This window comes from Piliocolobus tephrosceles, chromosome 1, assembly GCF_002776525.5.
Source record: "Piliocolobus tephrosceles isolate RC106 chromosome 1, ASM277652v3, whole genome shotgun sequence".
In the NCBI taxonomy this organism is placed as follows: domain Eukaryota; kingdom Metazoa; phylum Chordata; class Mammalia; order Primates; family Cercopithecidae; genus Piliocolobus; species Piliocolobus tephrosceles.
The window spans coordinates 94,986,413-95,013,513 of record NC_045434.1 but is presented as its reverse complement, the minus strand read 5'-3'; the positions used below and the strand labels follow the sequence as shown (position 1 = coordinate 95,013,513).

The 27,101-nt window shown below is 39.5% G+C and overlaps 1 protein-coding gene across 8 annotated transcripts in view; it reads left to right on the top strand.

Moving 5' to 3' along the window:
* The first annotated feature begins 6,471 nt into the window (after positions 1-6,471).
* FCRL5 (Fc receptor like 5) overlaps positions 6,472-27,101 on the top strand; it is a 38,465-nt gene continuing 17,835 nt past the window's right edge. For 5 of the 8 annotated variants that reach the window (XR_002731957.1, XR_002731956.1, XM_023214121.1 and 2 more), the window contains exons 1-8: positions 6,472-6,672; positions 9,492-9,512; positions 10,723-10,977; positions 12,502-12,753; positions 13,030-13,314; positions 14,440-14,718; positions 18,220-18,498; positions 21,649-21,927. Coding sequence is in view for 6 of the 8 variants with exons in the window: in XM_023214121.1 (XP_023069889.1) it covers positions 6,642-6,672; positions 9,492-9,512; positions 10,723-10,977; positions 12,502-12,753; positions 13,030-13,314; positions 14,440-14,718; positions 18,220-18,498; positions 21,649-21,927 (1,681 nt within the window). In the remaining 2 variants the exon portion in view is untranslated. Of the gene's footprint in view, positions 6,673-9,491; positions 9,513-9,788; positions 10,281-10,722; positions 10,978-12,501; positions 12,754-13,029; positions 13,315-14,439; positions 14,719-18,219; positions 18,499-21,648; positions 21,928-27,101 lie in introns of all 8 variants that reach the window. The other 3 variants (XM_026457037.1, XM_026457036.1, XM_023214123.1) reach the window with 3 other exon arrangements.

Sequence of the window (27,101 nt, the reverse complement as noted above, 5' to 3'; positions counted from 1 at the left end):
CATGGACGCAGCTGGAAACCATCATTCTTAGCAAACTATCACAAGAAGAGAAAACCAAACACTGCATGTTCTCACTCATAGGTGGGAACTGAACAATGAGTTCACTTGGACTCGGGAAGGGGAACATCACACAATGGGGCCTATCATGGGGAGGGGGGAGGGGGGAGGGATTGCATTGGGAAGCTATACCTGATATAAATGATGAATTGATGGGTGCTGACGAGTTGATGGGTGCAGCACACCAACATGGCACATGTATACATATGTAACAAACCTGCACGTTATGCACATGTACCCTCGAACTTAAAGTATAATAAAAAAAAAAAAGAATATATCAGAACCTATAGAACATGACTAAAGCACTGAAGAAAATTCACAGCCTTGAACATTTAAATTACTAAATAGGAAAACTGAAAATACATAAACATTTAATTTAAGAATTTAGAAAGCAAAAATATACCTAAGAAAAGCAGAAATGCACACGTTAGAAAACAAAACAACAGAGCTGATAATTAAAGAGCTAATTTTGCTTCGAAAGAAAAAAATAAACAAATGCCAAGGAACAAAAAACAGAATGCCCGGGAAAAAGATAGAAAATTTAAACATAAATTATCATAGTAGAATTTTAAACAGTTTCCGAGGAACAATCCCATTTAAGAAACCTATCAGTATAAGAAAGTTTCAAAGACAAATCTTTCTAACTTTCAAAGAATAAATACTTGCAAGTTACTTAAATGGTCCTGAGGTACACAAAAATTAAAACTAGAAGGATCTTTTTTTTTTTTTGAAACGGAGTCTTACTTTCCCACCCAGGCTGGAGTGCAGTGGCGTGATCTCGGCTCACTGCAACCTTGGCCTCCTGGGTTCAGGCGATTCTCCTGCCTCAGCCTCCTGAGTAGCTGGGACTACAGGCACATGCTACCATGCCCAGCTAAGTTTTTGTATTTTTAGTAGAGATGGGGTTTCACTGTGTTAGCCAGGATGGTCTTGATCTCCTGACCTCGTGATCCACCCGCCTTGGCCTCCCAAAGTGCTGGGATTACAAGTGTGAGCCATCGCACCCGGCTGGACCTTTTTCTTAATATGATAACAATTATATATCTCAAGCCAAAAATTAGATTTGTATTTAATGAAGAGCACCAAAATAGTTTCCAGTAAGGCTGGAAAAACAGTAATTTAGAATTGTTCTGGTAGTGTGTTTTAGTGAGAAGAAGACAGTTTGAAACAACCCTAAAAATGTAGTGACTCAACACATAATAGCTTATTTTAATTCAAGTTACATGTCCAACATGAACTGGCAACAGATCCAGGCTCATAGAGGCTTCACCATTTTGTACCTGCACTGTCTGAATCACATAGGCTGTTTGGTGCCTATAGCAAGAGAAGTGATACAGGGGCATTTCTTGCCTGCTCTTGTATATGACAGCATGGAAATAACTTATACTACTTCCTCTCACAGCCTATAGGACACATCTAGTCACATGGTCCTCTACTATATGAGAGCTGAAAAATGTGGAGCATATGGGTGTTCTGTGAGCAGTAAATGTCTTTATTTCAAGAGAAATAAAACTATACAATTATAAAAATTGCAAAGAATGAGATAAAATTAAAGCATGCAAAAGCTATGCTATAAGAGAAATCAAGAGTTGAGATAGATTAAAATTAGAAAAGATGTTGATTTGAATCCATGATTCACAAGTTTGATCTAACAAGAAAAATAAATTTTAAAACAAACATTACTAGAGATAACTGGATTATCACTTAATGACAAAAAATAACATTCCTAAACATGATGGAATAAGCCCATCTCAGTTACCTGTTGCTGCATTAAAAAAAAAAAAAGCCAAAACCTTGTGACTTAAAACAACAATGGTTCTGTAAATGGACCATGCTCAACTATATACTCAGATTGGCTGAACGTCATTAAAAACTTTACAGCAAACACAGCATCAGATTCAGGTTTTTAAGCATAGCATCCAATCAACTGAATCAAGTCCAAATGTAGATGAGACTCTCCCAGTGTGGCTTTCAGGCAAGAAACAGAGATAAAGAGAAATATTTAATAATGGCAAGTGTGTCAAATTATTGGGAAGAGGTAACAATTCTGAATGTGTAAGCAATTCATTAAATAACTTCAAAATATAAAACAAAAAAATGACAGAAATAAAAAGGAAGTTGACAAATTCACAATGATAATGGAAAGCCCTAACATAATTTTCTTAGTAACTTATAGAATATCAGAAAAAATAGTAAGACCATAGGATATTTGAATAACACAATATAGAATATAGAATTATGTAACTGACAGAAATGAAATGCTGCACCAACATTTGCAAATATACATTATATTAAAGAAAACATGAAAAATTTATAAAACTTGACTGTATGCTAGCCCATAAAGCAAATTTCAACATGTTTCAAAAGACTGAAATCATAAAATATCTTCTCAGACCACAGTGGAATTAAATTAGAGATTAATATCAACAAAAATGAAAATCTCTATTAGGAAAAGAAACAATACACTTCAAAACAACCCATGGGCCAGAAAGAACACCCTAATGGAAATTAATAATATTTTTAACAAAATAATCATAGAGATATGACATATCAAAACTTACACATTGCAGCCACACTTAGACAAAACCGTATAGCATATTAGAAAATAAAAGACTAAAAAAATCAAAGATGTAAGTATCCCTTTAAGAAGTTTTTAAAAAGCAAGTTAACTTTTAAATGGTAAAATGAAGTAAATATTTAAAAAAAGAGGAGAAATTAATGAAATAGAAAATGAGCATACAATATAGAAAAATCAACAAAGCCAAAAGGTTCTTTGAAAATGCTAATTCAATTGATGATTCCCTCTAGAGACTGATCAAGAATTAAAAAAAATAAAATAGAATGACAAAGAGAAGACAGTTATCAATATTATGAGTGAAAAAATAAAAAACATTACTACAGATCTCAAATATGTTAAAAAATAAATGAGGACATTGCAAATAATGTTATGTCAATAGACTTGGAAATATTGATAAGCAAATTCCAAAAAATATACAGCATATCAAAACTGGCACAAGAAGAAATAAAGTATCTGAATAATCTCGTATCAGTTTTAAAAATCAAATCTGTAATTTGCCCTCCTCCGGAGAAAGTTCCAAGCCTAAGCATCTTTACCAGTAAAATCTTCCAAACATTTAAGGAAGAAATAACATCAATCTTACACAAACTCTTCACGAGAATAGAAAAAGAAGGAGCTTGTTTATGAGACCAATATAATTTTGTTACTAAAATTCATCAAGAAAGAAAATTGGTCCATCTTTCTCATGAACACAAATGCTAAAAAGCACAGCAAATTTATAAGTCAAATTCAAGAATATATAAAAAAGATAACACATCATGGCCAAGTTGGCATGTGCCGTTGATTTTACATTTGTAATCATCCATGTAATTCATCATATTAACAATAAAAGTAAATAATCATATGATCATACTAATAGAGGCAATAAAAGTAATTACTGAAACAGCATCCATTATTTAGGAAAAAAGAAAAATTTATTAGCAAATTAGAAATATAAGGAAAGGTATTTAGTCTGATACATAGTATTTACCAAAAAAATTACAGAAAATATTATACTTAATATTGAAATATTAAGAGCTTTTTCTGTGAGACTAAGACAGGACGCTTGATATTACCACTTCTCTTTAGTATCATGTTTGAGTTCCTAGTCAGTTCAATAAGTGAGGGAAAAGGAAGTTTAAGTATTAAAAATAAAGAATAAAGCTATCATTATATGATTGTGTATGTATGAAATCTAAAATAATCTAAAGATGAACTATTAGAATTAATAAGTAAATTCAGCAATTTTAGTAGATATTAGAAGGTCAGTAAGGCCGGGCATGGTGGCTCATGCCTGTACTCCTTGCCTGTAATCCTGCCTGGAAGGCCAAGGCGGGCAGATCACTTGAGATCAGGAGTTTGAGACCAGCCTGGCCAACGTGGTGAAACCTCATCTCTACTAAAAACACAAAAATTAGCTGGGTGTGGTCGCAGACACCTATAATCCCAGCTACTCAGGAGGCTAAGGCAGGAGAATCGCTTGAACCTGGAAGGTGGAGGTTGCAATGAGCCAAGATCACACCAGTGTACTCCAGCCTGGGGGACAAGAGGGAAACTCCATCTCAAAAAAATAAAAATAAAAATGATGGTCAGTAAAACAAAAAACTATTCTATTTCTATATACCAATTATACATTTAGAAAAAAAATCTAATGATGTTACTTACAATATCATCAAAAACATATCAATAACCTAAGGATAAACCTACCAAAAGATATACTTCCCACAGTCAAAGCTACAGAAAATTACTGAAAGAATGTCAAGTTGACCTAAATAAATGAGGGGATATTTTATGTTTATGGGTTGAGAGACTCAATCTCTTCTAATTTATACAAATTAACTTATAAATCCAATGCAATCCCAGTTATTAAAAGTCTTCCAGGCTTTTGGGGAGAGAGGGAGCAGGAATTGACAAGGTGATTTTCAAACATACAGAAAAATACAAAGAGCCAAAAATAGCCATAACAATTTTGAAGAAGAGCAGCATTTTATGACTTACTCTATCAGTTAATAAGCATTATTTTAAAGCAACAATAATTAGAACAGTGTGGTATTGGCATGAGGACAGACAAAATAGACTAATGGACATGAAAGAAATTTCCAAAAATAGACCTACATGGCTTTTTATTTTACAACAAAGGTGAAATTGCACTGTATTGTGGAAAAAAAATAACTTTCAATAAATAGGGCTGGGTAAATTATCTATATTTACATTAAAAGTGAATATAAACACTCATACTGTACACAAAAATCAATTGTAATGCTATTATAAATGTAAAATAAATGGTAAAAAAAAAATAAAGTTTCTAGAAGATAACCTGGGAGAGTATCTTTATGATCTTGGAGTGGACAAACTTTCTTAGAAGGGATACAAAAATCTCTAACCATAAAAGAGAAGATCGATAAACTGGACTATGTCAAAGTTAGAATGGTTGTCCATCAAAAGGCACTATCAATGAGCAAAGAAGCAAGCCACAGACTGAAGGAAGACATTTGCAATACATATATCCAATAAGGGTTTATATTCAGAGTTTAAAATAGCTACAAAACAGGAAGAGAAAGACTGAAAGTTAAGAGAAAAATGAGAAAATATTTGAACGAGATTGCACATAAAAAGGATATCTACATCACCAATTAGACTATGAAAAAATGCTCATTCTCAAATTCACCGGAGACATACAAATTAAAACGACATTGAGATAATTCTAGCAGAATGGCCAAATTTTACTAGATGACAATACGAATATCAGCAAGAATTTTAGAACAATGGTAACTCTCATACATTGGTTGGTGAGTGTGGTGGGAATTGGCACAACCACTTTGGAAAATAATTTGGTAACACTTCCTAAACTGAATATATGCACACCTTATGAGCCAGGAATTCCACTCCCAGGTATACACCCAATAGAATTATGTGCACACATGCTCCAAGAAATGTATACAAGAATATTCATAGCAGCACTATTTGTTTTAGCACAAAAAGTAGGCAAAGACTCTGTGTTCCCTTTGAAATTCTCCTCTTGTATTTAGATGGATTAATCTCTATTCACTCCTGTAACCCCTGTATGATTTTCTTGCCTCAGGGTGCAGTGGGGCGGATGTGACATAATATACCTAAGGTGATGTGCATTTGTAGATATAAAATTAAATGCCCCCTTAGGAAGACCAAGGTATGGGCCCAGAGAGAAAGGGTGGGAAATTATTTGAAAGAAAGAAACTGGCACTCCTCATGGTAGCTGATGTCTTAGGAACCTCTGTTGATCAGTATACCAGGATGGAAACTTGACTTTTAGAAAATCATGAGAGCTACACATTCACATGGTAATTTTTTTAAAAAAATCAAACAGTACAGAAATACATAAAATAAATTGTCTTCTTCCCACCTATTGCTCCTCAAACATAATCAGTATTTTTGTGTGTACGTTCCAGGAAAAAAAAGTATACTTAAAAGAGTTGATGTACACATATATCCTATTTTTAATATTTACCCAATGGGATAATACTACAAAACTAATCTATATCTCACTTTTATTCTCTTCACATCAAACAAGGTGGTCTTGTCTTCTTGGCATGTTCAGATTTACCTTATTCTTTAATGATTGCTTGTCATTGTACGGAAGAATCAGAATATTCTTAAACAGTCCCCATATTGTGGTTTTTTTGTTTTGTTTCCAGTGTTTAGGCAATAATGAATGCTACAATAAACGTTCTTATAGAACTCTCTTCAGATACTTCCTTCAGGGTAATTTCCCAATAGCAAAAATGTAGGGTCAAGGGTATTTGATTTTTTAAAACCTTAACTTTTTCTTTGATCATTGGACAGGAAACTCTGATTAGTAGCTGAAGATGGGTATTCCCACTTCCTTTTTTCTAATTCACTAATGTATTCTGCTGTTTTTGAGAGTGCAACTTCTCAGATGTGCTCCTTGGAGCTGGTGTGCAGTGTCCTGAGTGTAAGATCAAGTTCAAACCTGTTATTCCTGAGAAAACTTCTCTTTTGATCTCCGCCCTTGGTGGTCCAGGTCTTCATGCTGCTGTGGGTGATATTACTGGTCCTGGGTGAGTAAAAGGGCTCACGATGGGTCCTGGGTGGGGTCGGGACAGCTTCTCTCTCCACGACAGGCCTGGTCCTTTCTTCAGCACAGCCCCTGCTGAGAGAATCTTTCCTACATTAGGAAACTGTGTTTTTGAACTTTACTCTGTACCTCAGGGCTTTCTCTTGAGGCTGAAGAAAATGGCCACAGCTGGAAGGAATTTTCAGTCTTACAGAGTAGGAAACCACAGTAACCACAACAGTTAAAATTTCATTTATTTTTTTCTTTAAAAAGAACTTCATGAAGTCCAGAAAATGTTTCATGTTTGTTTGTTCATATCGTCTTATTCATAGAAGAGCCCACTCTCCTCTCTGTAGAGGAGATGTACTTGCTCCTTGTATGACAAGGCCAGATCCTGGTCCCGAGCATGAGAGGGCAAGATTTCTAACAAGAAAGACAGCTCTTTCTCTGGCACATAAATGCCAAACACTGCAGCAATGAGCTGATTAAGAACATGGTGTGGAAGAGAGGGGTAGGTGGACAAAGCAAGGACAAGTCTAAAGCACATGACTTTCTCTTTGTCCCTCTGGGTGTGCGTAAGTCTCTATCAACTCATATGTGCGAACTGGTTGATTTTTACTAAAGTTTAAATATTAGAATTAAATATGCTTATTTATTTGTTCAGCAAATGTGTTTAGTCATATCTATGCACAGTATTGTACCAGGTGCTGAACAATGAGAGTCCATAGGAGACACTATGTCTGTGTTCTGGAAGGTCATGACATAGAAGGGCTCCCAGCAAGGCCAATGTACTTTCAAGCAGCTATGCAACAAGATCCCAGTTAAGTAATTGTCCAGGCAAAGTTACCAATGAATGCTGTAGGCAGATAATAAATTGTATTCAAAATAGCTAGTGAAGGCTTCATGAAACTTAGAGGTGAGTAGGAGCTAGAGGAGCAGAAATGGAGCAGGTATGATATAAGAAAGGAGGACCCCAAAGTTGGAAGGTGCATAGACTATAATTCCTGAAGTAGGAACACATCTCAATTATGGCCCCACACATTGTGGGTAATGGCCAGGTCATGAGCATGAGAGGGCAAAGTTTATAACATGGGCTCTGGGGTCAAACAGGATCTAGGTTCAAAACTTCATCCTGCCACCTACTGGCTACCAGATTCCTGGTCTATAAAATGGGGTTAATCCTAGCACTTACCTCATAGGGTTATTGACATGGTTATATGAAATAACCTATGTAAATGCAGACCATATAGAAACCACTCACAAAAATATTAGCTTAATTTAAAACAATGCAAAGACCAAAGAAGCCAAAATATTCAGGTGAATGGTGAATAATTTGTTGTTCTCAGTAAAATACTTAGGTTTGGATAAGTCTCCAACAGCCTCATGTGGACAGGGATGGTGTGTCTCTCACACACTCCTGGATTTCTGTTGCCTTGCTCTGGAGCATGATTGACATACCAAAAATCTGTTGAATAAATAAATCAACCCATATGCAGAATATCTATTAAATTGATAAGCACACCAGTTTTGTGTCCTGTCTCTCTTCATTACTCATTTCTCAAATCTATATTCTTCTACCTCTACATTATTAACCTAGTTCTTTAATTAATTCATTATACAACAAAAATATATTTAGTGAATATTAAAGGAACATCTTTTATATGCCAGTCACTGTTATAGGTCTTGGAGGATATATGGTGAACATAAAAGAAGTCCTAGGTCTCATAGAGCTTGCATTATAGAGAAGGGAAAATAAACAAGCAGATAATGAAGATAATTTTGGAAAAACACTCTGAAAAAAATTACACATTACCATCTCTTGGGCTGAGTATCAGGTCTAAATAATCTGAGCCTCAGTTTATTGTTTAAAAATTAGGCATGATGATAACGAGCCCTTGGATTCAATGATCTCATGAAAACAGTATAGCCTGGAGTCTGGTGCCCAAGGAAGGCTTAATTCATGTCCATTTCCTTGCCCTGCCTTCTAATCAGTCTCCCTGCTTCATATTATCCCATTAAATTCTGTCCACTGACAGAGTGCTCCATCAAAGTTTCAAATTCTAACCTTGTCAATCTCCTCCTTGAAACCATTCCATGACTCTTTATGACTTTTTAATAAAATTAGAACCACTTACTCAGGCCCTGCATGCTTCTTTTACCTTACTTCCCCCAACCCTCCCAACTCCTGAGCACCAGTGTCATTTCTCCACCTCTGTGCCCTTTCTACCTTGATTATCCTCCCCATTGCCTCTTACCACACACAAATGCTAACGTCCACCTGCAGACTCATGTTCTCACTCACAGTTTTGTGAAGTATCATCTCCTTCAGGTACCTTCAAGGATCCACCCATCCTGTTCAACACATGTACACACTCTACACACACTCTACACACACACATATATACTACACACTGGGCTAGGTGGCCCTTCTGCCCCAACATACCCCATGTGTATTTCTGTTATTGCACTTACACCCTGTGTTATATTATTTTATATCGTGCTTCTGTTTTTCCACTATGACTTCTTGATGGCAGATACCATTTTTAAAATACATTGTAAAAGTCCAAATACCATGCCATATATATGTATATAATATATGTGTGTGTATATACATCTGTATATATATGTGTATATATATGTTTGTGTATGTGTGTGTATATATCTCTGTGTATATATATACACATTTGATGAATAATTACTAGAGTTTTTAAATGAATTTTTTAAAGGGACAAGTAATACCTGCTTGGGTAAAAAAATGGAATTATCTTCTTCAAACAAAATAATCTTGGTTCTGTGCTCATCTCTGGCTCTTATTTTTTGCAGCTCCTGTCAGTGGACAGTTTGGTGAGTTCTCCTGTCTTTGACTCTTCAGCATCTCTGGTTAAGAGTGTCTCTTCCTAATAAATAGAAAACATTTGTGATGGCTGCCTGAGATCCCTAGTATCTCCTGTTTTCTTGCTGAGGTCAGCAGGGATTTGAAAGTGATGCCTGGTTTTTTAGCATCTCCCAAGGGCCAGGAGAGCTCCACGGTCACCCTCTGGCCCTCCCGGGGGGAAGGGGTGAATGCCCAAGCAGCTCCTGGCTTTTGCTAAGCTCTGCATTTACTGTTATTGCCAACAGATCCCATTTAGCCAGGCAGGACATCTTCAACTCCATGGCAAGTGTGCTGGACTCAGGATAGGATCCTCTCCAATCAGCAAGCCAGAAAAAATCCCCGAAAACGTCCCACTATGCTGATGCCAGCAGGAATGCTGCATTCTCTGCAACTTTGGAGTAAAATCCTCCTGGACATCCACCAACTGGGTCCTCACAAAAAAGAAAGGCACAGAAAGGGGGGAGAGGGAAGAAGACAAGTTATCTGCATCCCACATTTAATTAATTCTGGCTCTTACTGCCATTCCTTTTGCTCAGAGTGGATGATTGAGAACCCAGGAGTAGCAAGAACCCTCTACAACCCCTCTCCTTGTCCGAATCAGCGGTCCCAGCTGTAACCTTGTCCTAGTCACCTCTGGATGCCAGTGAGTGACTTGCCCCTTCCTTGCTCTGCCACAATTAGCTATGATGGGGTTCTTCTGGGCATTTGAATCACTAGCTACAAAATGAAGATGTTAGGTAAGTTGAGCTCTCGAGGTTTTCTCAGTGACAAATCTTAAGATAATATGATTTGTTCTCTTAGGGAAAGTGCAAAATTGTGATTTTAACATCACCTTTGGAGTTTCTTATGAGTGTTTGAATATGATGAAATGGCAGCGCAGCATTGATTTTCTCTGGGACCCACTTCCATGTAAGGCTACCTAACTGTGATATTTGATGGTGAATCCTGCTGGTATCACTCTCCTGAAATCATTTTGCCCATTGCCATCCCCTGGGTAATTTCTCCCTTGGGTGAGGTGAGGGCCACTGGCTGACAGGGAGCTTTGAGCTATCAGTGACCCTCCCCGAGGACCTCTTTCAGATCCTCCAAACCCAGGTCCTTCAGGCTATGCAGCAGGAGGCCCTGAGGCTGGGCCTGCAGGTGCCTCCACCTCAGACTCCTTTTCTCTTTCCTCTTCAGCAAGGACACACAAGTCCATTATTTTCCTCCAGCCTCCATGGACCACAGTCTTCCAAGGAGAGAGAGTGAATCTGACTTGCAAGGGATTTCACTTATACTCAACACAAAAAACAAAATGGTACTATCGGTACCGTGGGAAAGAAATATCAAGAGAAACCCAAAAAAATACCCTTGAGGTTCAAGAATCTGGACAGTACGGATGCCAGGCCCAGGGCTCCCCTCTCAGTAGCCCTGTGTACTTGGACTTTTCTTCAGGTGAGAGAGCATGAAAGATGCACCAACTTTCGAAATCAATTCAGCCCATGTTTCTCTCTAGCTGTTATTACTGTTTACCTCAGACCCTTCATGAGTGGATAATTTTATTTCACACTGTGGTAAGACAGGGAGAGAGTAAAAAGCTCAGAATACAACCAGACAGGGAATGGAATTAGCTGCTTAATTTTAAACATTCAAATGAATAAAATTTTTACTTGAGTGGATTAATGTCTCTGCACCTGTGGTTCTTGAAGTTTGATTTGAGTGAGAAAGCCTGGGCAGCTTATCAATCATACAGACACTCAGGACCTACCTATGCTTATTCAATCAAAATCTATAGAAGTGAGGTCCATTAATTTGCATTTTTTACAAGATTCTTGGGTACCAGAAAGCCTGAGGACTAATTTATTTGAATGGTTCCTGAATCGTTTTTTTATTTTATTTTGTTTCGTTTTGTTTTTTGAGATGGAGTCTCGCTCTGTCACCCAGGCTGGAGTGCAGTGGCGTTATCTCGGCTCACTGCAACTTCCATCTCCAGGGTTCAAGCAATTCTCCCACCTCAGTATCCCTGGTAAGTAAGACTACAAGAGCCCACCATCATGCCTGGCTAATTTTTGTATTCTTAGTAGAGATGGGGTTTCCTCATGCTGCCCAGGCTAATGCTGAACTCCTGGGCTCAAGTGATCTGCTCACCTGGGCCTCTCAAAGTGCTGGGATTACAGGTATGAGCAACAGCACCTGGCCTCTATGTATAGTTTTAAGCCATATTATTTACTTGGAATACTAAGTGGCAGGAGAATTGTTCATACTTATGGGTACATAATACATAGGTAGATAAATATGCAGAGAAAGAAAGATAAAGGAAGAGACATTTCCTTTTTTGTCCTAAAGCCACGTGTTTTGAAGTTGAAGTTATATCATATTTTAAGGTAGTGGGAGCAGTGTACTAGCAAGGAATAAACAAAATGCTTATACTCTTTGACTTAACAATTCCTCTTTTAAGAATTTACCTACTGAAACAACCATAGATGTACACCCCTGAAAACGGCAGACCTTAACATGGTTTAAAAAAAAGAATAGTCATTAAAGAAATTGCATTACTGCCAGTGAAGGAAAACTTTGTGAACATTAAAAATCCGATTCAATAATGATACTAATGACATAAGAAAGTTTTCATAGCATAGTAAGTGAAAGGAAAGTTATCAAATCTATAAATATTATTATTATTCCATAAAAGAAATACACATGAGCTCTCAAGTACTTGAAAGTGGAAGAGAAAGCTGGAAAAACATATGCCAAAATGTGGGTGGTGAGATGATAGGTGATTTTACCTACATTTCTGCTTTTCAACTTTTCTCAAGGTATATGTGTTCATTTCTAAATCAGAAAAAAAGAAATGATAATTATTTTAAGAGTTCTTTTTCCCAACCCATTTTTTAAAAAATGAAATCTACTTGGAAAAACAATGAAAAGAAAGGGGAAACAATGGGATGCACCAAATAACTGCTATTGTGTTTCTCATAGCTTCGCTGATCCTGCAAGCTCCACTTTCTGTGTTTGAAGGAGACTCTGTGGTTCTGAGGTGCCGGGCAAAGGCGAAAGTGACACTGAATACTACTATTTACAAGAATGATCATGTCCTGGCATTCCTTAATAAAAGAACTGACTTCCATATTCCTCATGCAAGTCTCAAGGACAATGGTGCATATCGCTGTACTGGATATAAAGAAACTTGTTGCCCTGTTTCTTCCAACACAGTCAAAATCCAAGTCCAAGGTAAAGCATTATTTTGTGAAGTGAGTTGGTCAAAAGGAGACTCCTTGGGGTCACAGAGATAGAACAGGAGGAAAAGGGTGGACTGGAATACCGCTAAACTGCAGGCCACATTCCTGCAAGGACCAGAGGATAGTAGTGCTTTGGGCTGAAGGAAGCTAGGGATCAATGACATCCCTTTCTTTGCCTGCTTTTGGATGTGCTGCTGCTTGAAGTTTGTTTTTCTCCAAAGCACTTCCAGCCTCATTGCTCTAGGACTGTTGTGATTCTTCTCTCTAGAGTCATTTACACGTCCAGTTTTGAGAGTCAGCTCCTTCCAGCCCATCAGCGGGAGCCCAGTGACCCTGACCTGTGAGACCCGGCTCTCTCTAGAGAGGTCAGATGTCCCGCTCCAGTTCTGCTTCTTCAGAAATGACCAGATGCTGGGATCAGGCTGGAGCCTCTCCCCGAAGTTCCAGATTACTGCCATGTGGAGTAAAGATTCAGGATCCTACTGGTGTAAGGCAGCAACAATGGATTACAGCATCACATCTAACAGCTTGAGATCCTGGATACAGGTGCAGAGTAAGTGCTGGTGGAATCTGAGATTTGCTGCAGAGAGGGCTAGAAAAGTGGGACAGAGCTGCATATCAGCTTGGGTCACCAGTCTCTGTAGAAAAAACTCATACCTGTGAGAATGGGAGTTGTGCAAGCAAAGAGACCTTTACTCTTATGGACATCTCAGAACAGTTTAGACCCAGGAAAATCCAAGAAAAGAAAGGTCTATTTTTTTTTTTCTTTCAATGCCATTAAATACAAGTCTTTCTTTTCTCTCACAGCCCTCTCTTCCCTGGCATCATTTTTTTTTTCTTCTAGGCCCATAGGGATAAGCCATGGGCTGTGGCATAGCTCTCTGCCTCTGGGGTACAGAGGGATCTGTTGTCTCAATTAACATTACTTATTGACAATAACCAATGTGAAAATTTCTGTAGGATACAAAGACAGGTTGCAACATCGTAGTTACTCCAAATATGTAATTCTGGATGTTTACCATTCCCTAGTTATGAGTATAAATATGCACCCCAGATTATATCACCTCCCTTACTAGTATACGGCACCATCCTTCCCCCAAAGCTATTGTGGTAGTTACAGTGATGAGGGAAAAACAGCTTCTGTAGAGCCCTGTGTCACCCCTCCACTCATGGCAAACTCCAGGCTCACTTCTAAGGAGACAATGTGATCACCACCAGAGTAGGAGTCAGGACACCAACTCTGGCCCTGGCTGGCCCTAAACAGCCTACACAGGCAGGTCTCCTCGTCTCTCTCTGACTCAGTTTTCTCACCTGTAAATAAAGAATATCAGTCTGGGCCAAGGGAGAGAGTAGGAGCAGGAGAAAAAACTCTAGAAGACTATGCTAATCTTTAAGGAAAAACTACCAACAGCAAATAAATCCCTGAGGCCAATGCAAGTGAAGGAGAAATGAACAGGAATAGGAAAGAAGACTCATAATAATTGGGCACTCCAGGTGCAACGTTCCATAGTCATAAGGCAGAGGGAAGGAGCAAGAAACAGGTGCAAGAAAGGGTGTGTGGTTCTGATGGCAGCAAGGTAAGGGTGGAGACTTGAGATTGGGCATTTGCATTGGCCATGCCTTGGAATCTACAGTAAGAGGTAAAAGCAATTCTTGACTAATTTTTTCTCTTGCTCAGTCCCCGCATCTCGTCCTGTCCTCACTCTCAGCCCTGAAAAGGCTCTGAATTTTGAGGGAACCAAGGTGACACTTCACTGTGAAACCCAGGAAGATTCTCTGCGCACTTTGTACAGGTTTTATCATGACGGTGTTCCCCTGAGGCACAAATTAGTCCGCTGTGAAAAGGGAGCATCCATCAGCTTCTCACTGACTACAGAGCATTCAGGGAACTACTACTGCACAGCTGACAATGGCCATGGTGCCAAGCCCAGTGAGGCTGTGAGCCTGTCAGTCACTGGTAAGCCCTGGGTTCCTGCCAATCACCCACCCCTGGCCAAGAGTCCTGTCTCACCCCGCCCTTCAGAAGTCAGCATGTACCTTCCAGTATCCTCGGTTTCTTTCTTGGGAAAACCTAATGTCCTGCTCCACTCTCTGGCTCACTGAACCAGCTGTCTGCCTCTTGAGTCTCGTTGCATTGCAATCTGGGTGTCTTCATACCCCTGCCTGATGGTGCAGTGGCTTTCTCTCCCCTGGTCACCAATTTCTGAGAAGCCAGGTGCTTTTCTTGTGCTTTCCACTTGTCCTCTGGCTCCCCAGATGCCTGATTTTCATTCACTATATTATTATCAGTAGACACAGACTCAATTTCCAGGAGCACAGAGGTATCTCCTGCTCTGTTAATATCAGACATTAATCAATAACCGAGAGGCAAAGACATGTAAGACACAAAGACAAGTCTCTGGATCATAGTTAACCCAGCATGTCCTTCTTGCTCAAGCCTTTTTTGGAGTTGATTGGGCAGTAGGTAAGAAAGGCACAGGCAATGGTGGGCTTGGGGCAGGCCAGGAGAAAGTTTCACCTCTGCTTGCTTGGCTTAATGCCCTCAAAGCTATTCAGGTACCAATTCAGCTGCCAGTGAGTTATGACATCAAAAGGCTTCCATTGAGCTTTGTATCTTAATTTTGAAGCATCCATGCATGACTGAATGCCAGGTCCAATGTTGAAGGAGACAGTGTGATTTGGGCCTGTACTGGTGACAGAGAGTCCAGTCTTGGTTGGGCCTGGAAGCAACATCAGTTTTCTCTCCTGTAAAACAATAATACCAGCTTGGAAGACAAGCAAGAATCCAGTCCCTCCCACAGGGATGTGTGAGATCATAAAGGAGAGGACCAGGGAACCCAAGGGGAGACATCAAATGACATAGAAAGAGAACAGTGTCCCTGACATTCAGAGGCCCAAGGAAAATGGAGACAGTGACATCATGATCAAACATGCTCAGAGCTGTATCAAATTCTATTCAATGATTCATTCCTTCACCTAATAAATACTGATTGCATATATTCCATGAACCAGACTTTACTGACATCTAAGGATGCATCTAAGACTACACTAACCTGGTCCTGCTCACACAGTTCATAGGGGCTAATGGCAAATGCAGACAAGTAATAGAGAAAACATCAACCTGAGGATAGAAGTGCCTGGTGGCTGCAAGAGCAGACGGAAAGGCATGCCAATCTGAATTGGGAAGAGAAAAAATTTCTTGGAAGAACTCATGTGTGAGTTGAGACCTGAGGATGAGTGGGAACATTTCAGGAGAAGAGGATTGTGGTGAGGGAGGGAGGACATGATCCAGGAACTGGAGGGGCAGTCGGTTCTTGATGATTGCGGCGTAGACTGAACAGTGGAGAAAGGTAGGATAAGATTGCAGAGAAAGGTATGGTTAGACCATACTTAGAAACAGCGTAAGGGCTTGGGCCATATTCTGCAGGGCAATCTGGGCTCCATGAATGGTTTAAATCTTGGGGAAAACCACTCCAGCAGCACAGTGAGGAACGAGTCATAGAGCAGCCAGTTTGGGGAGCAGCCAGGAGTGAAGGGGAGGGTTCATCAAGAGAGTGTCCAGTTGGACAACACCCCCAGGCCAGTCCCAGTAGAATTGGGACTTAAGAAGGAAGGGCTCTGGCTGAGACAAGAGGCACGGTGAGAGTGTGCCCCACTGTCACCAAGGGCAGACTGTGTTCTAAGCAGAAGAGAGGGAGCTGGTTTGGATAAGGCAAAGCTAAGAGACGATGGAAGATAAAAACTGAGTCACATCCAGTGAATTTTGCCACAAAGTACTCTTTGGCAGACGACAGAGTAGAATCAGAATACCTGGGTTTGACTGCTGCCTCTTCACTTACTAGCTGTGTGACTCACCCACTTGGGTCCTTAGCATCTTCATCTGTGAAGTAGGGACAACAATTGTACCCACATCAATGAATTGCTTTGATGATTAAATAAGTGTCTCTCTATATATCAATACTTACAAATTACATCCAACAAATATACACACACCAGAACTTAAAGACACCATAGTGTCATTATAACAAACATCTATTTTATTATTTTTATCATTATCACAATAATTATATTCAGAAACACGAAAATCCACTTTAGTAGATTGTTGGGGATAAAATCCGAGTTGTAATGGACAAAACATGCATAAGAGATATGAGATAAAGAAGTAGAGATGTTAAAGGTAGGTCACTTCTTCCAGAAGACTGACTACAGAAAGGTGGAGAAACCGACTGTGAGGAACTTCAAATGCAAATGGGGTTGTTTTTCTATTGTCTGATTTTTTTTTTTTTTTTAACATGGAGCGGGTTACACACATGCAAATGGTGTTTGCAAGAAGCCAATAGAGGTAAGAATGCTTTATCTAGGACAGAGGCAGGTGTGCACAGGATGAAGAGACAGAAGAAAATCCCCCTAGGCAGGCCAAGGAGGGCTCTTCCATGGTCTCAGGGCACAGGACGGAGTGAGGAGCTGCTGTGGGTAAGGGTGTGGTCCTGCTCGTGGAAAGACAAGGAAATTCTTTGAGAGCAACATCTCTGCACAAGAGAGGCAGATCATACAACAAGGGGAGCTGGGAGAGGAGAAAAGACAAGAGGTCTGGTGGAAAAGGAAGAGACAGGGAATGACTAGCATAGAGGACAGGGGAGCCGGTGAGAGCAGCCTGGGAAGTGGCTGGGTCACCCTGTGGGTAGGTGGAGCCTGGAGACTGTGGACTGGAGACTGAACATCTGCACTGGCGAAACGTTGAATCTGTGAACCAAAACCTATCTGAGACAGGTCTCAATCAATTTGGATAGTATATTTTGCCATGGTTAAGGATAGGTGCCCCGGATTCAGCTACCTGCCTTCTCCAAAGATGATTTTGAGGGTTTCAATATTTAGAGGTGAAAGGGCAGATATTGGAGAAAAAGGAAGACATTTTTTTAAAAGTATGTGTAAATAACAGACAAACAGTTGCATTCTTTTGAGTCTTTGATCAACCTTTAGCAGAATACACAATTTACATGTGAGAGAGGGGCAGAGGAATAGTCAATGCTGTCTTCCTCTAGCCCAGTGAATCTGCATTTTTAAATCAGGGAAACAATCAGATATGCATTTCTCTCCTATAAGCAGGGATGACTGAAAGTTCTGTCTTTTGTCCTGCACCTGTGAAAATCAGCTATCAATTTACATTGTTAGGGTAAAACAGAACCATTTAAAACAGAACCACTTTAGGGTAAAGATCGTGGGGCCCACAAAGAAATATTTCAGTGGACAAATTTTGAGGGAGGTATGTAGCTTTTTAAAAAGTCTTTGAAGTTATCTTATTAAGGAATAAAATAAAAGTCAGGTTTGCCTGAAACAGTTCTCAGCTTGACTTTTCCCTTTGGCTTAGTGATTTGGGGTTCCCAAGATTTATTTTCCTTTTACGAAATCTACAGCAAGCGGCAGAAACAAATCTTGACTCTTTTTTTCTCTCTCTCAGTCCCTGTGTCTCGTCCTGTCCTCACCCTCAGCTCTGCTGAGGACCTGATTTCTGAGGGAGCCAAGGTGACACTTCACTGTGAAGCCCAGAGAGGTTCACGCCCCATCGTGTACCAGTTTCATCATGAGGATGTCGCCCTGGGGAATAGGTCGGCCCACTCTGCAGGAGGAGTGTCCATCAACTTCTCTCTGACTGCAGAGCATTCAGGGAACTACCACTGCACAGCTGACAATGGCTTTGGCCCCCAGCGCAGTGAGGCAGTGAGCCTCTCCGTCACTGGTAAGCCCTGGGTTCCTGGCAATCACCCACCCCTGGCCAAGAGTCCTCTCTCACCCAGTCCTTCAGAAGTCAGCATGTACTTTCCAGTATTGTCTGTTTCTTTCTTGGGACAACCTAATGTCTTCCTCCACTCTCTGGCTCACTGAACCTGCTGTCCACCACGTTCAGCCTTTTCTCATTGCAGTCTGGATGCCTTCCTACCCCTGCCTCATGATGCAGCAGCTTTCTCTTCCCTGCTCCTCAAATTCTGAGCAACCAATTGCTTTTCTCGTGCTCTCCACTTGTCCTGTAGATCTGCCAGATGCCTGGTTTTCATTTACTAAATTATTCTTAGTAGATATAGACTCAGACTCAGTTCCCAGGAGCACAGAAATGTCCCCTGTCCAGTTACTATCAGACATCAGTGAATAACCAGATGCAATATCATGTGAGACACAAAGACAAGTCACTGGATCATAGTTAACCCAACATGTCTCCCTTGCTCAAGCCTTTTTTACAGTTGATTGGGCAGTAGGTAAGAAAGGCACAGACCACGGCAGGCTGGGAGCAGACCAGGAGACAGCTTCAGCTCCGGTTGCTTGTCTTAATGCCCTCACAGCTATTCAGGTAGCTGTCAAATAGTTATGACATCAAAAAGGTTTCCTTTGAGCTTTGGATCTCAATTTTGAACCATCCATGTGTGGCTAAATGGTCAGGTCCAATGTTGAAGGAGACAGTGTGATTTGGGCCTATACTGGAGACAGAGAATCCAGTGTTTGTTGGGCCTGGAAGTGGCCTCAGTTTCCTCTCTTGTAAAACAATAATACCAGCTCAGAAGAAAAGGAAGAATCCAGTCCCTCCCACATGGATGTGTGAGATTATAAAGGAGAGAACCAGGGAACCCAGGGGGAGACATCAAATGACATAGAAAAAAAGCAATGTCCCTAACATTCAGAGTCCCAAGGAAAGTGGAGACAGTGACATCATGATCAAACACACTCAGAGATGTTTAAAATCCTATTCAAAGACTCACTTCTTCACCTAATAAATACTGATTGCATATATTCCATGGACCAGACTGTACTGACATCTAAGGATGCATCTAAGACTACACTAACCTGTTCCTGCCCACACAGTTCATAGGGGCTAACGGCAAATGCAGACAAGTAATAGAGAAAACATCAACCTAAAGTTAGAAGTACCTGGTGGCTACAGGAGAAGATGGAAAGGCATCCAATCCGAGTTGGGAAGTGAGAAAACAATTCTTGGAATTTGAGATAAGACCTGAAGGAGAAGGGTGTTGTGGTGAGGGAGGGAGGACACTTTCCAGGAACTGGAGAGGGGTCAGTTCTTGATGACTGAAGCATAGACAGAACAGTGGAGAAAGGAAGGACAAGGTTGGGGAAGATGACATCATTAGAACTTACTTAGAAGCAGAGTAAGGGCTTGGGTCATATTCTGTGGGCAATCTGGGCTCTACGAAGGTTTTAAATGTTGGGGAAAACCACTCCAGCAGTACAGTGAGGATCAGGTCATAGAGCAACCTGTTTGAGGAGCAGCCAGGAGTGAAGGAGAGGGCCCAACAAGGGAGTGTCCAGTTGGACAGAACCCCCAGTCTAGTCCCAGTAGAGGAGATGCGACATGAGAAGGAAGGCCTCTGGCCGAGGGAAAAGGCACTCACTATGAGAGTGTGCCCCACTGTCACTAAGGGTAGAACATGTTCTAAGCAGATGATAGTGAGCCAGTTTGGATAAGGCAAAGCTAAGAGATGATGAAAGATAAAAACTGAGTCACAGCCGGGAGCAGTGGCTCATGCCTATAATTCCAGCACTTTGGGAGGCTGAAGGTGGGTAGATCACCTGAGGTGAGGAGTTTGAGACCAGTCTGGCCAACATGGTGAAATCCTGTGTCTACTAAAAATACAAAAATTAGCCAGGTGTGGTGGCGGTCACCTGTAATGCCAGCAACTTGGGAGGCTGAGGCAGGAGAATCACTTGAATTCAGGAGGCAAAGTCTGCAGTGAGCTGAGATCATAACACTAAACTCCAGCCTGGGTGACAGGGTGAGACTCCATCTTAAAACAAAACAAAACAACAAAACAAAACAAAAAAACTGAGTCACATCCAATGAATTTAGCCACAAAGTACTCTTTGGCAGGAGAACACAGACTAGAACCAAAATACCTGGGTTTGACTGCTGCCTCTTCACTTATTAGCTGTGTGACTCAACCACTCGGGGCCTCAGTATTTTCATCTGTGAAATAGGGACAACAATAGTACCTACCTCACTGAATTGTTTTGATGATTAACTTAGTGTCTGTATACGTATAGATATTCACAAATTACATCTGACAAATATACACACACCAGAACTTAAAGGCACTATAATGTCCTTATAATAAATATCTTTTTTATTTTTATCATTATCATCATTACTACATTCATAAACATGAAAAATCAGCTCTAGTAGATTATTGGAGGTAAAAACTGAGTTGTAATGGACAAAATGTGCTTATGAGATACGAGATAAAGAAGTAGAGATGATAAACGGAGGTCACTTCTTCCAGAAGACTGTCCACAGAAAAGTGGAGAAACCGACTGTGAGGAACTTCAAATGTAAATAAGGTTGTTTTTGTATTGTCTGATAGTTTTTCGTATATGGAGATAGTTAAACACATCAAAATGTAGTTTGGAAGAAGCCAATAGAGGTAAGGACTTCATGTCTAGGACAAAGGCAGGTGTGCACAGGTCAAGAGACGTAGGAAATTCCCCCTTGGAAAGGCCAGGTGTGGCTCTTCCATGGTTGCAGGGAAGCCTGCATGGTTGCAGGAAGAAGTGAGGAGCTGGTGCAAGTGAGTCTGGTGGTGGCAAGACAAGGAATTTCTTCCTTGAAAGCATCATCTCCTCTGCAAAAGGGAGGCAGATCACACTACAAGGGGAGCCATGAGAGGAGAAGAGACTATTGGTCTGCTGGAAAAATGAACAGATAGGGAAAGACCAGCATGGAGCATAGGGAAGCTGGTCAGAGAAGCCTGAGAACTTGCTTGGCTGCCCTCCAGGTAGGTGAAGCCTGGAGACGCTGGACTGGAGACTGGGCATCTGCACTGGTCAAGTGTTGAAATCTACAGTAAGAGGCAAAAGAAACTTTTGACTCATTTTTTCTCTTCCTCAGTCCCTGTGTCTCGTCCTGTCCTCACCCTCAGCTCTGCTGAGGCCCTGACTTTTGAAGGAGCCACTGTGACACTTGACTGTGAGGTCCATAGAGGTTCCCCACGAATCCTATACCAGTTTTATCATGAGGACGTGCCCCTGGGGAGCAAGTCAACACCCTCTGTGGGAAAAGTGTCCTTCAGCTTCTCTCTGACTGCAGAACATTCAGGGAATTACTACTGCACAGCTGACAACGGCTTTGGTCCCCAGCGCAGTGAGGCAGTGAGCCTCTTTGTCACTGGTAAGTGCTGGGTTCCTGCCAATCACCCACCCCTGGCCGAGTTCCCTCTCACCCATTCCTTTAAAAGTCTGTTTGCACTGTCCAGTTTCCTCCCAGAATCAACTTAATCCCCTTCTTGGTTTCCTCCTCAATTAACTAGCTGGGGTTCTCAGTCCTCATAAGTCCTGGCTCAGCCAGACCCCTAAAACAGCTCAGTAGATTCCCCAGCTTTTACCAAATGAATTTATTGATTGTATTTTCTCCTCATTACTTGTATGTTCTAACAGTATGCTGATTTTTCTTGAGGCACAAAGCGTGTCCTACTTCTCCACTGACATTTACATATTAACTTAGCTACAAGCACAGTCTTGTAGATAAATGTTGGTCAAGACCTTAAATTCTCCAAAGGATTTCCAATCTTATGGTAGATTTGGAGAAGTCTGCTTGTGAACAAAGGGGGAAATGGTTCCCTAGGAACCAGCTCCTCAAACTTACGGAGTTTTTATGATCCCTTGTTTTCTAACCCGCTAAAATCAGTATGATTTTATTGCATTATTTTAAAAAACTGTTGTTGAAGTATGACATACATTCAAGAAATGTGTGCAAATTATATGTGTATGATTTGGTGTCTTTTTAGGAGCTAAGTTGCTTCTGTTTTTACTTGAATCTTTGTTTAGTAGAAACTGGGGGAAAGTTTCTTTTCTTTTCAGAGAATCAAAATGGTATGATAGAAAAATCTTGAGCCTGTTGTGTCAGACATGCCCCTAGTATAACTTGCTGAGTAAAGAGGTTATTTTTAAAATGTAAATGTTCTGAGACTACTCCAAAGTCAGAGCCAAATCTATCTAGGAAGCTTCTAGGCTTCACGCATTCTGTACCCCATTACCATGTTTTTATCCATGTTTTACTTTCTTCTCATATTTAGCAGCATCTTAAGCCTCTTTATTTTCTATTTCTTCACTGTCACCCTTAAAGCCAGTGGAATGTAAACTTCATGAGAACAGAACTGCATCCATCTTGGTCTCTACAACATCCCTGTGCCTACTCAGTGTTTGGAACACAGTAGGTCCTCAGTCAACATTTGTAATTTAGTGGACAGATGATATGACAGGATGGTAAGAGGGGATTTTTAAAAATCATCTAGCAAAGCCGAAGAGGAAAAAAACCAAAGCTATTTTAGAAATGAAATACCAATTTGAAGCAGTAAGACTAGAATGGATACCTTTGAAAACCTTTAATTGAATGAAGAATCAATTTGAGAAAACAATACAGGATGCAAAGTAGAAAGATACAGAAATAAAGGCAAAAATTATAATATGGAAATCAGACAATGGAGCCCCCCAGTTATCCAGTTATGTCGATAATTAAAGTGGAGACCTTCAGAAAATTGAACTGAAGGGTAAAATGAAACTCAAAGATGTAGTAGAAATGGTTGAGAAGTAAAGAAAACTTGAATATATAGATCAGAATATATATGTTGATGAAGTTATTGACCTTTGAGGTTAAAAATATATATATATGTGTTTATGATTATGGGGAAAAAAGCAGTCATCTCAAAAAGAAAAATATTAAGTTAGTCTTAGACTTTGCAGAGCACTCGATACCAAAGAGAGAGGAGTGATGTCCAGACTTGGACCTCTGAGGGAGGAATAATAACTGAAAATTTTATATCAAATCGAAAAGGCATTGTCAAAAATACAAGGATTCAGGAAACTGAGAATGCACTAAGCCTTCTTGAAAAATCACCTAATGACAAAATCCAGCCCAACAAGATGTAAATGAAGATAAAGGACTCATAATGAGGAAACTGCACTATGACTTGTTCTCAACCCCAGTTGCACATTAGACTCGTCAAAGACCTTTGTAAAAGACACATTACTAAGCCCCTCTCCAGACTAATTCAATTCCGAATCTCACAGATGGGACCACAGAATCAATATTTTTTGACAAAACCTCAGGTGAGAATATTGTGTGGACAAGATTGGAAACCACGGATTTAGATATAGAAACAAAGGCTAATCAACTGTGAGAATTATGGTCACAGAATAGAAAGTAACTATTATAAACACTGAAAATGTAAAAAAAAAAAAAATGTGACAAAGAAAAATCAGTTGGTCAGAGGAAGGAGAGGAAGTCAAGGAACAATCATTTTCTCATGATTATTATTATTTCAGAGTAAACTGTGAATTATTTCATAATTCAAATAGAACAGGCGGTTTTTAAAAATTAGTGACATTTCAAAATGTTCATTTTGTAAATCATTTCTGAATACTTTGTCAACAGTAACTCATCATTAATGGTTTATACTTCACTAAAATTCCATGGAAAACCAACTAGTAGCCTGTAGGGTCACATAGGATAGAACAAGTGAATTCTTTGGGTGAAGCAACCATAGATATTAGGACTGACCAAAAAATAAATAATAAAAATAAACCTGTGCATTGATACGATCATAAATGATCAGGGAAAGAAGAAACAGAAACTCTCATACAAGAGAGTACAACTTATTACAAGTGTAAATTGGCTCAACCTTTTCTTCTTAATTGACACATTGTAATTGTGCGTATTTGTGGAAGTGCAATTTGATGTTTTGATACATATACATGGTATTTAATGATCAAATTAGGATGTTTAATGTACCCATCATTTCATGCATTTATCATTTCTTTGGGATAAAAACATTCAAAAGCCTCTCTTCCAGCTTTTTTGTAATATATTGTAACTGACTGTTAACCATCATCACCCTACTGTCCAATAGAACAGAATTTATTCCTCCTGTCTAATTATAACTTTGTACCCGTTGAACAACTTCTCCCTATCCTCCTCTTCCCTCTCCCCTCCCCACTCTCTGATAACCACAGTTCCACTCTCTGCTTCCATAGTATCAACTTTGGTTTTTTTAGATTCAAAATATGAGTGAAATAATGCAGTATCAGTCTTTTCGTGCCTGCCTAATTTCATTAAATATGACATCCTCCAGGTCTTTTCATATTGCTGCAAATCACAGGATTTCATTATTTTTTATGGCTGAATACTATTCCATTGTGTATATATACCACATTTTATTTATCTATTCATCTGTTGGTGGACACTTAGATTGCTTGTATATCTTGGCTGTTGTCAATAGTGCTGCAATAAACTTGAGAGTGCAGATATCTCTTCAACATAGCGACTTTATTTCCCTTGAATATCCACCCAGCAGTGAAATTGCTGGATAATATGGTAGTTCTATTTTTATTTTATTGAGAAACTTCCATGTTGTTTCGTGTAGTGGCTGTAATAATTTACAATGCCACCAGCAATATAAGGGTTCTGTCCTCTCCACAACCTAACCAACACTTGTTTTCTTTGACTTTTTGATAACAGTCATTCTAACTGGAGTGAGGTGATACCTCATTGGAGTTTTAATTGTATTTCCCAATAATCAGTGATATTGACCATTTTTTTCATGTACCTTTTTTGTACATTTTTATGTCTTCTTTAGAGAAATGTCTGTTAAAGTCTTTTGCCCATTTTTTAATCAGCTTGTGTGGTTTTTCCTGTTGAGTTGTTTAAGTTCTTTATATATTCTGGATATTAACACGTCAGACATATACTTTGCAAATATTTTCTTCTGTCCTATAAGTTGTCTTTTTACTCTGTTAATTGTTTCCTTTGATGTGCAAATTCTTTTCTGCTTGATATAATACCGCTTGTCTAATATTTGCTTTTGTTGTCTGTACTTTTGTATTTTAAAAGGTCCAGTCTTTTAAAAGAACAATTAGACATTATGTGTTATTAAAATGTTTGTATACTTCATCCCAGAAATTCTAAGAATTTATCCTAAGAAATGCATGTTTAAATATACAAAAATATATCTACAGAATTACTTAATGCTGCATTACTTGACATTTAAGAAACAACAACATCCCAAACATCCATTAATGGGAAAATGCTTAAATGTATTATAGCATATTTATACATTGGAATACTTTGTCATTGTTAAGAATAATCAGGTAGGCCAGGCGCGGTGGCTCACGCTTGTAATTCCAGCACTTTGGGAGGCCGAGGCGGGCAGATTACCTGAGGTTGGGAGTTCAAGACCAGCCTGACCAACATGGAGAAATCCCATCTCTACTAAAAATGCAAAATTAGCCGGGTATGGTCGTACATGCCTGTGATCCCAGCTATTTGGGAGACTGAGGCAGGAGAATCGCTTCAACCCAGGCGGCGGAGGTTGTGCTGAGCCAAGATCGCGCCATTGCATTCCAGCCTGGGCAACAAGAGCGAAACTCTGACTCAAAAAAAAAAAAAAAGAATAACCAGGTAATATATTTCCAAAACTATCAAGTTGTAAATTTAAAAGTTGTACTTTATTGTGTCTAAATTATGCTTTAATAAAGATGAGATTTAAAAGTTAGTGATGTAGATTTTCAAGTAATACCACAGAAAGATGTCCATAATGTATTGCTAAGGGGAAAAAGCAGGTTGTAGACCAGTATGTTATTGTGATCCCATGCATGTGTGTGCTTCTAACGTATCTATTTGTCTATGAGTGTACTTATACATAGAAAAGATCTAGAAAGTGTCACCAAATACTCCACAGAAGTAATTTCTGAAAAAATAAAGAAAATGGTAAAACTTTTTATTTTTACTTAGATAATTCTGTAAAGTTTGATTTTATTAAATGAAGAACTGGGTTTTTCTTTTTTTTTTTTTTTTTTTTTCAGTAGTTTTGGAGATCAGGTGGTGTTTGGTTACCTGAGTAAGTTCTTTAGTAGTAATTTCTGAGATTTTCGTGCACTCATTACCAGAGCAGTGTACACTGAACCCAGTGTGTAGTACTTTATCCCTTACCCCACTCTCACTATTCCACTGAATCCCCAGAATCTATTATATTATTCTTATGCCTTTGTGTCCTCATAGCTTAGCCCCCACTGAGAAATGGAACATACAATGTTTGGTTTTCCATTCCTGAGTTACTTAGAATAATGGCCTCCAACTCCATCCAGGTTGCTGTGAATGCCATTATTTTGTTCCTTTTTATGGCTGAGTAGTATTCCACAGCACACACACACAAATACAGACACACACGTGCATATATATCACATTTTCTTTATCCACTCCTTAATTGATGGGCATTTGGGCTGGTTCTATAGTTTGCAATCATGAGTTGTGCTGCTATAAATATGTTTGTAAAAGTGTCTTTTTCATAT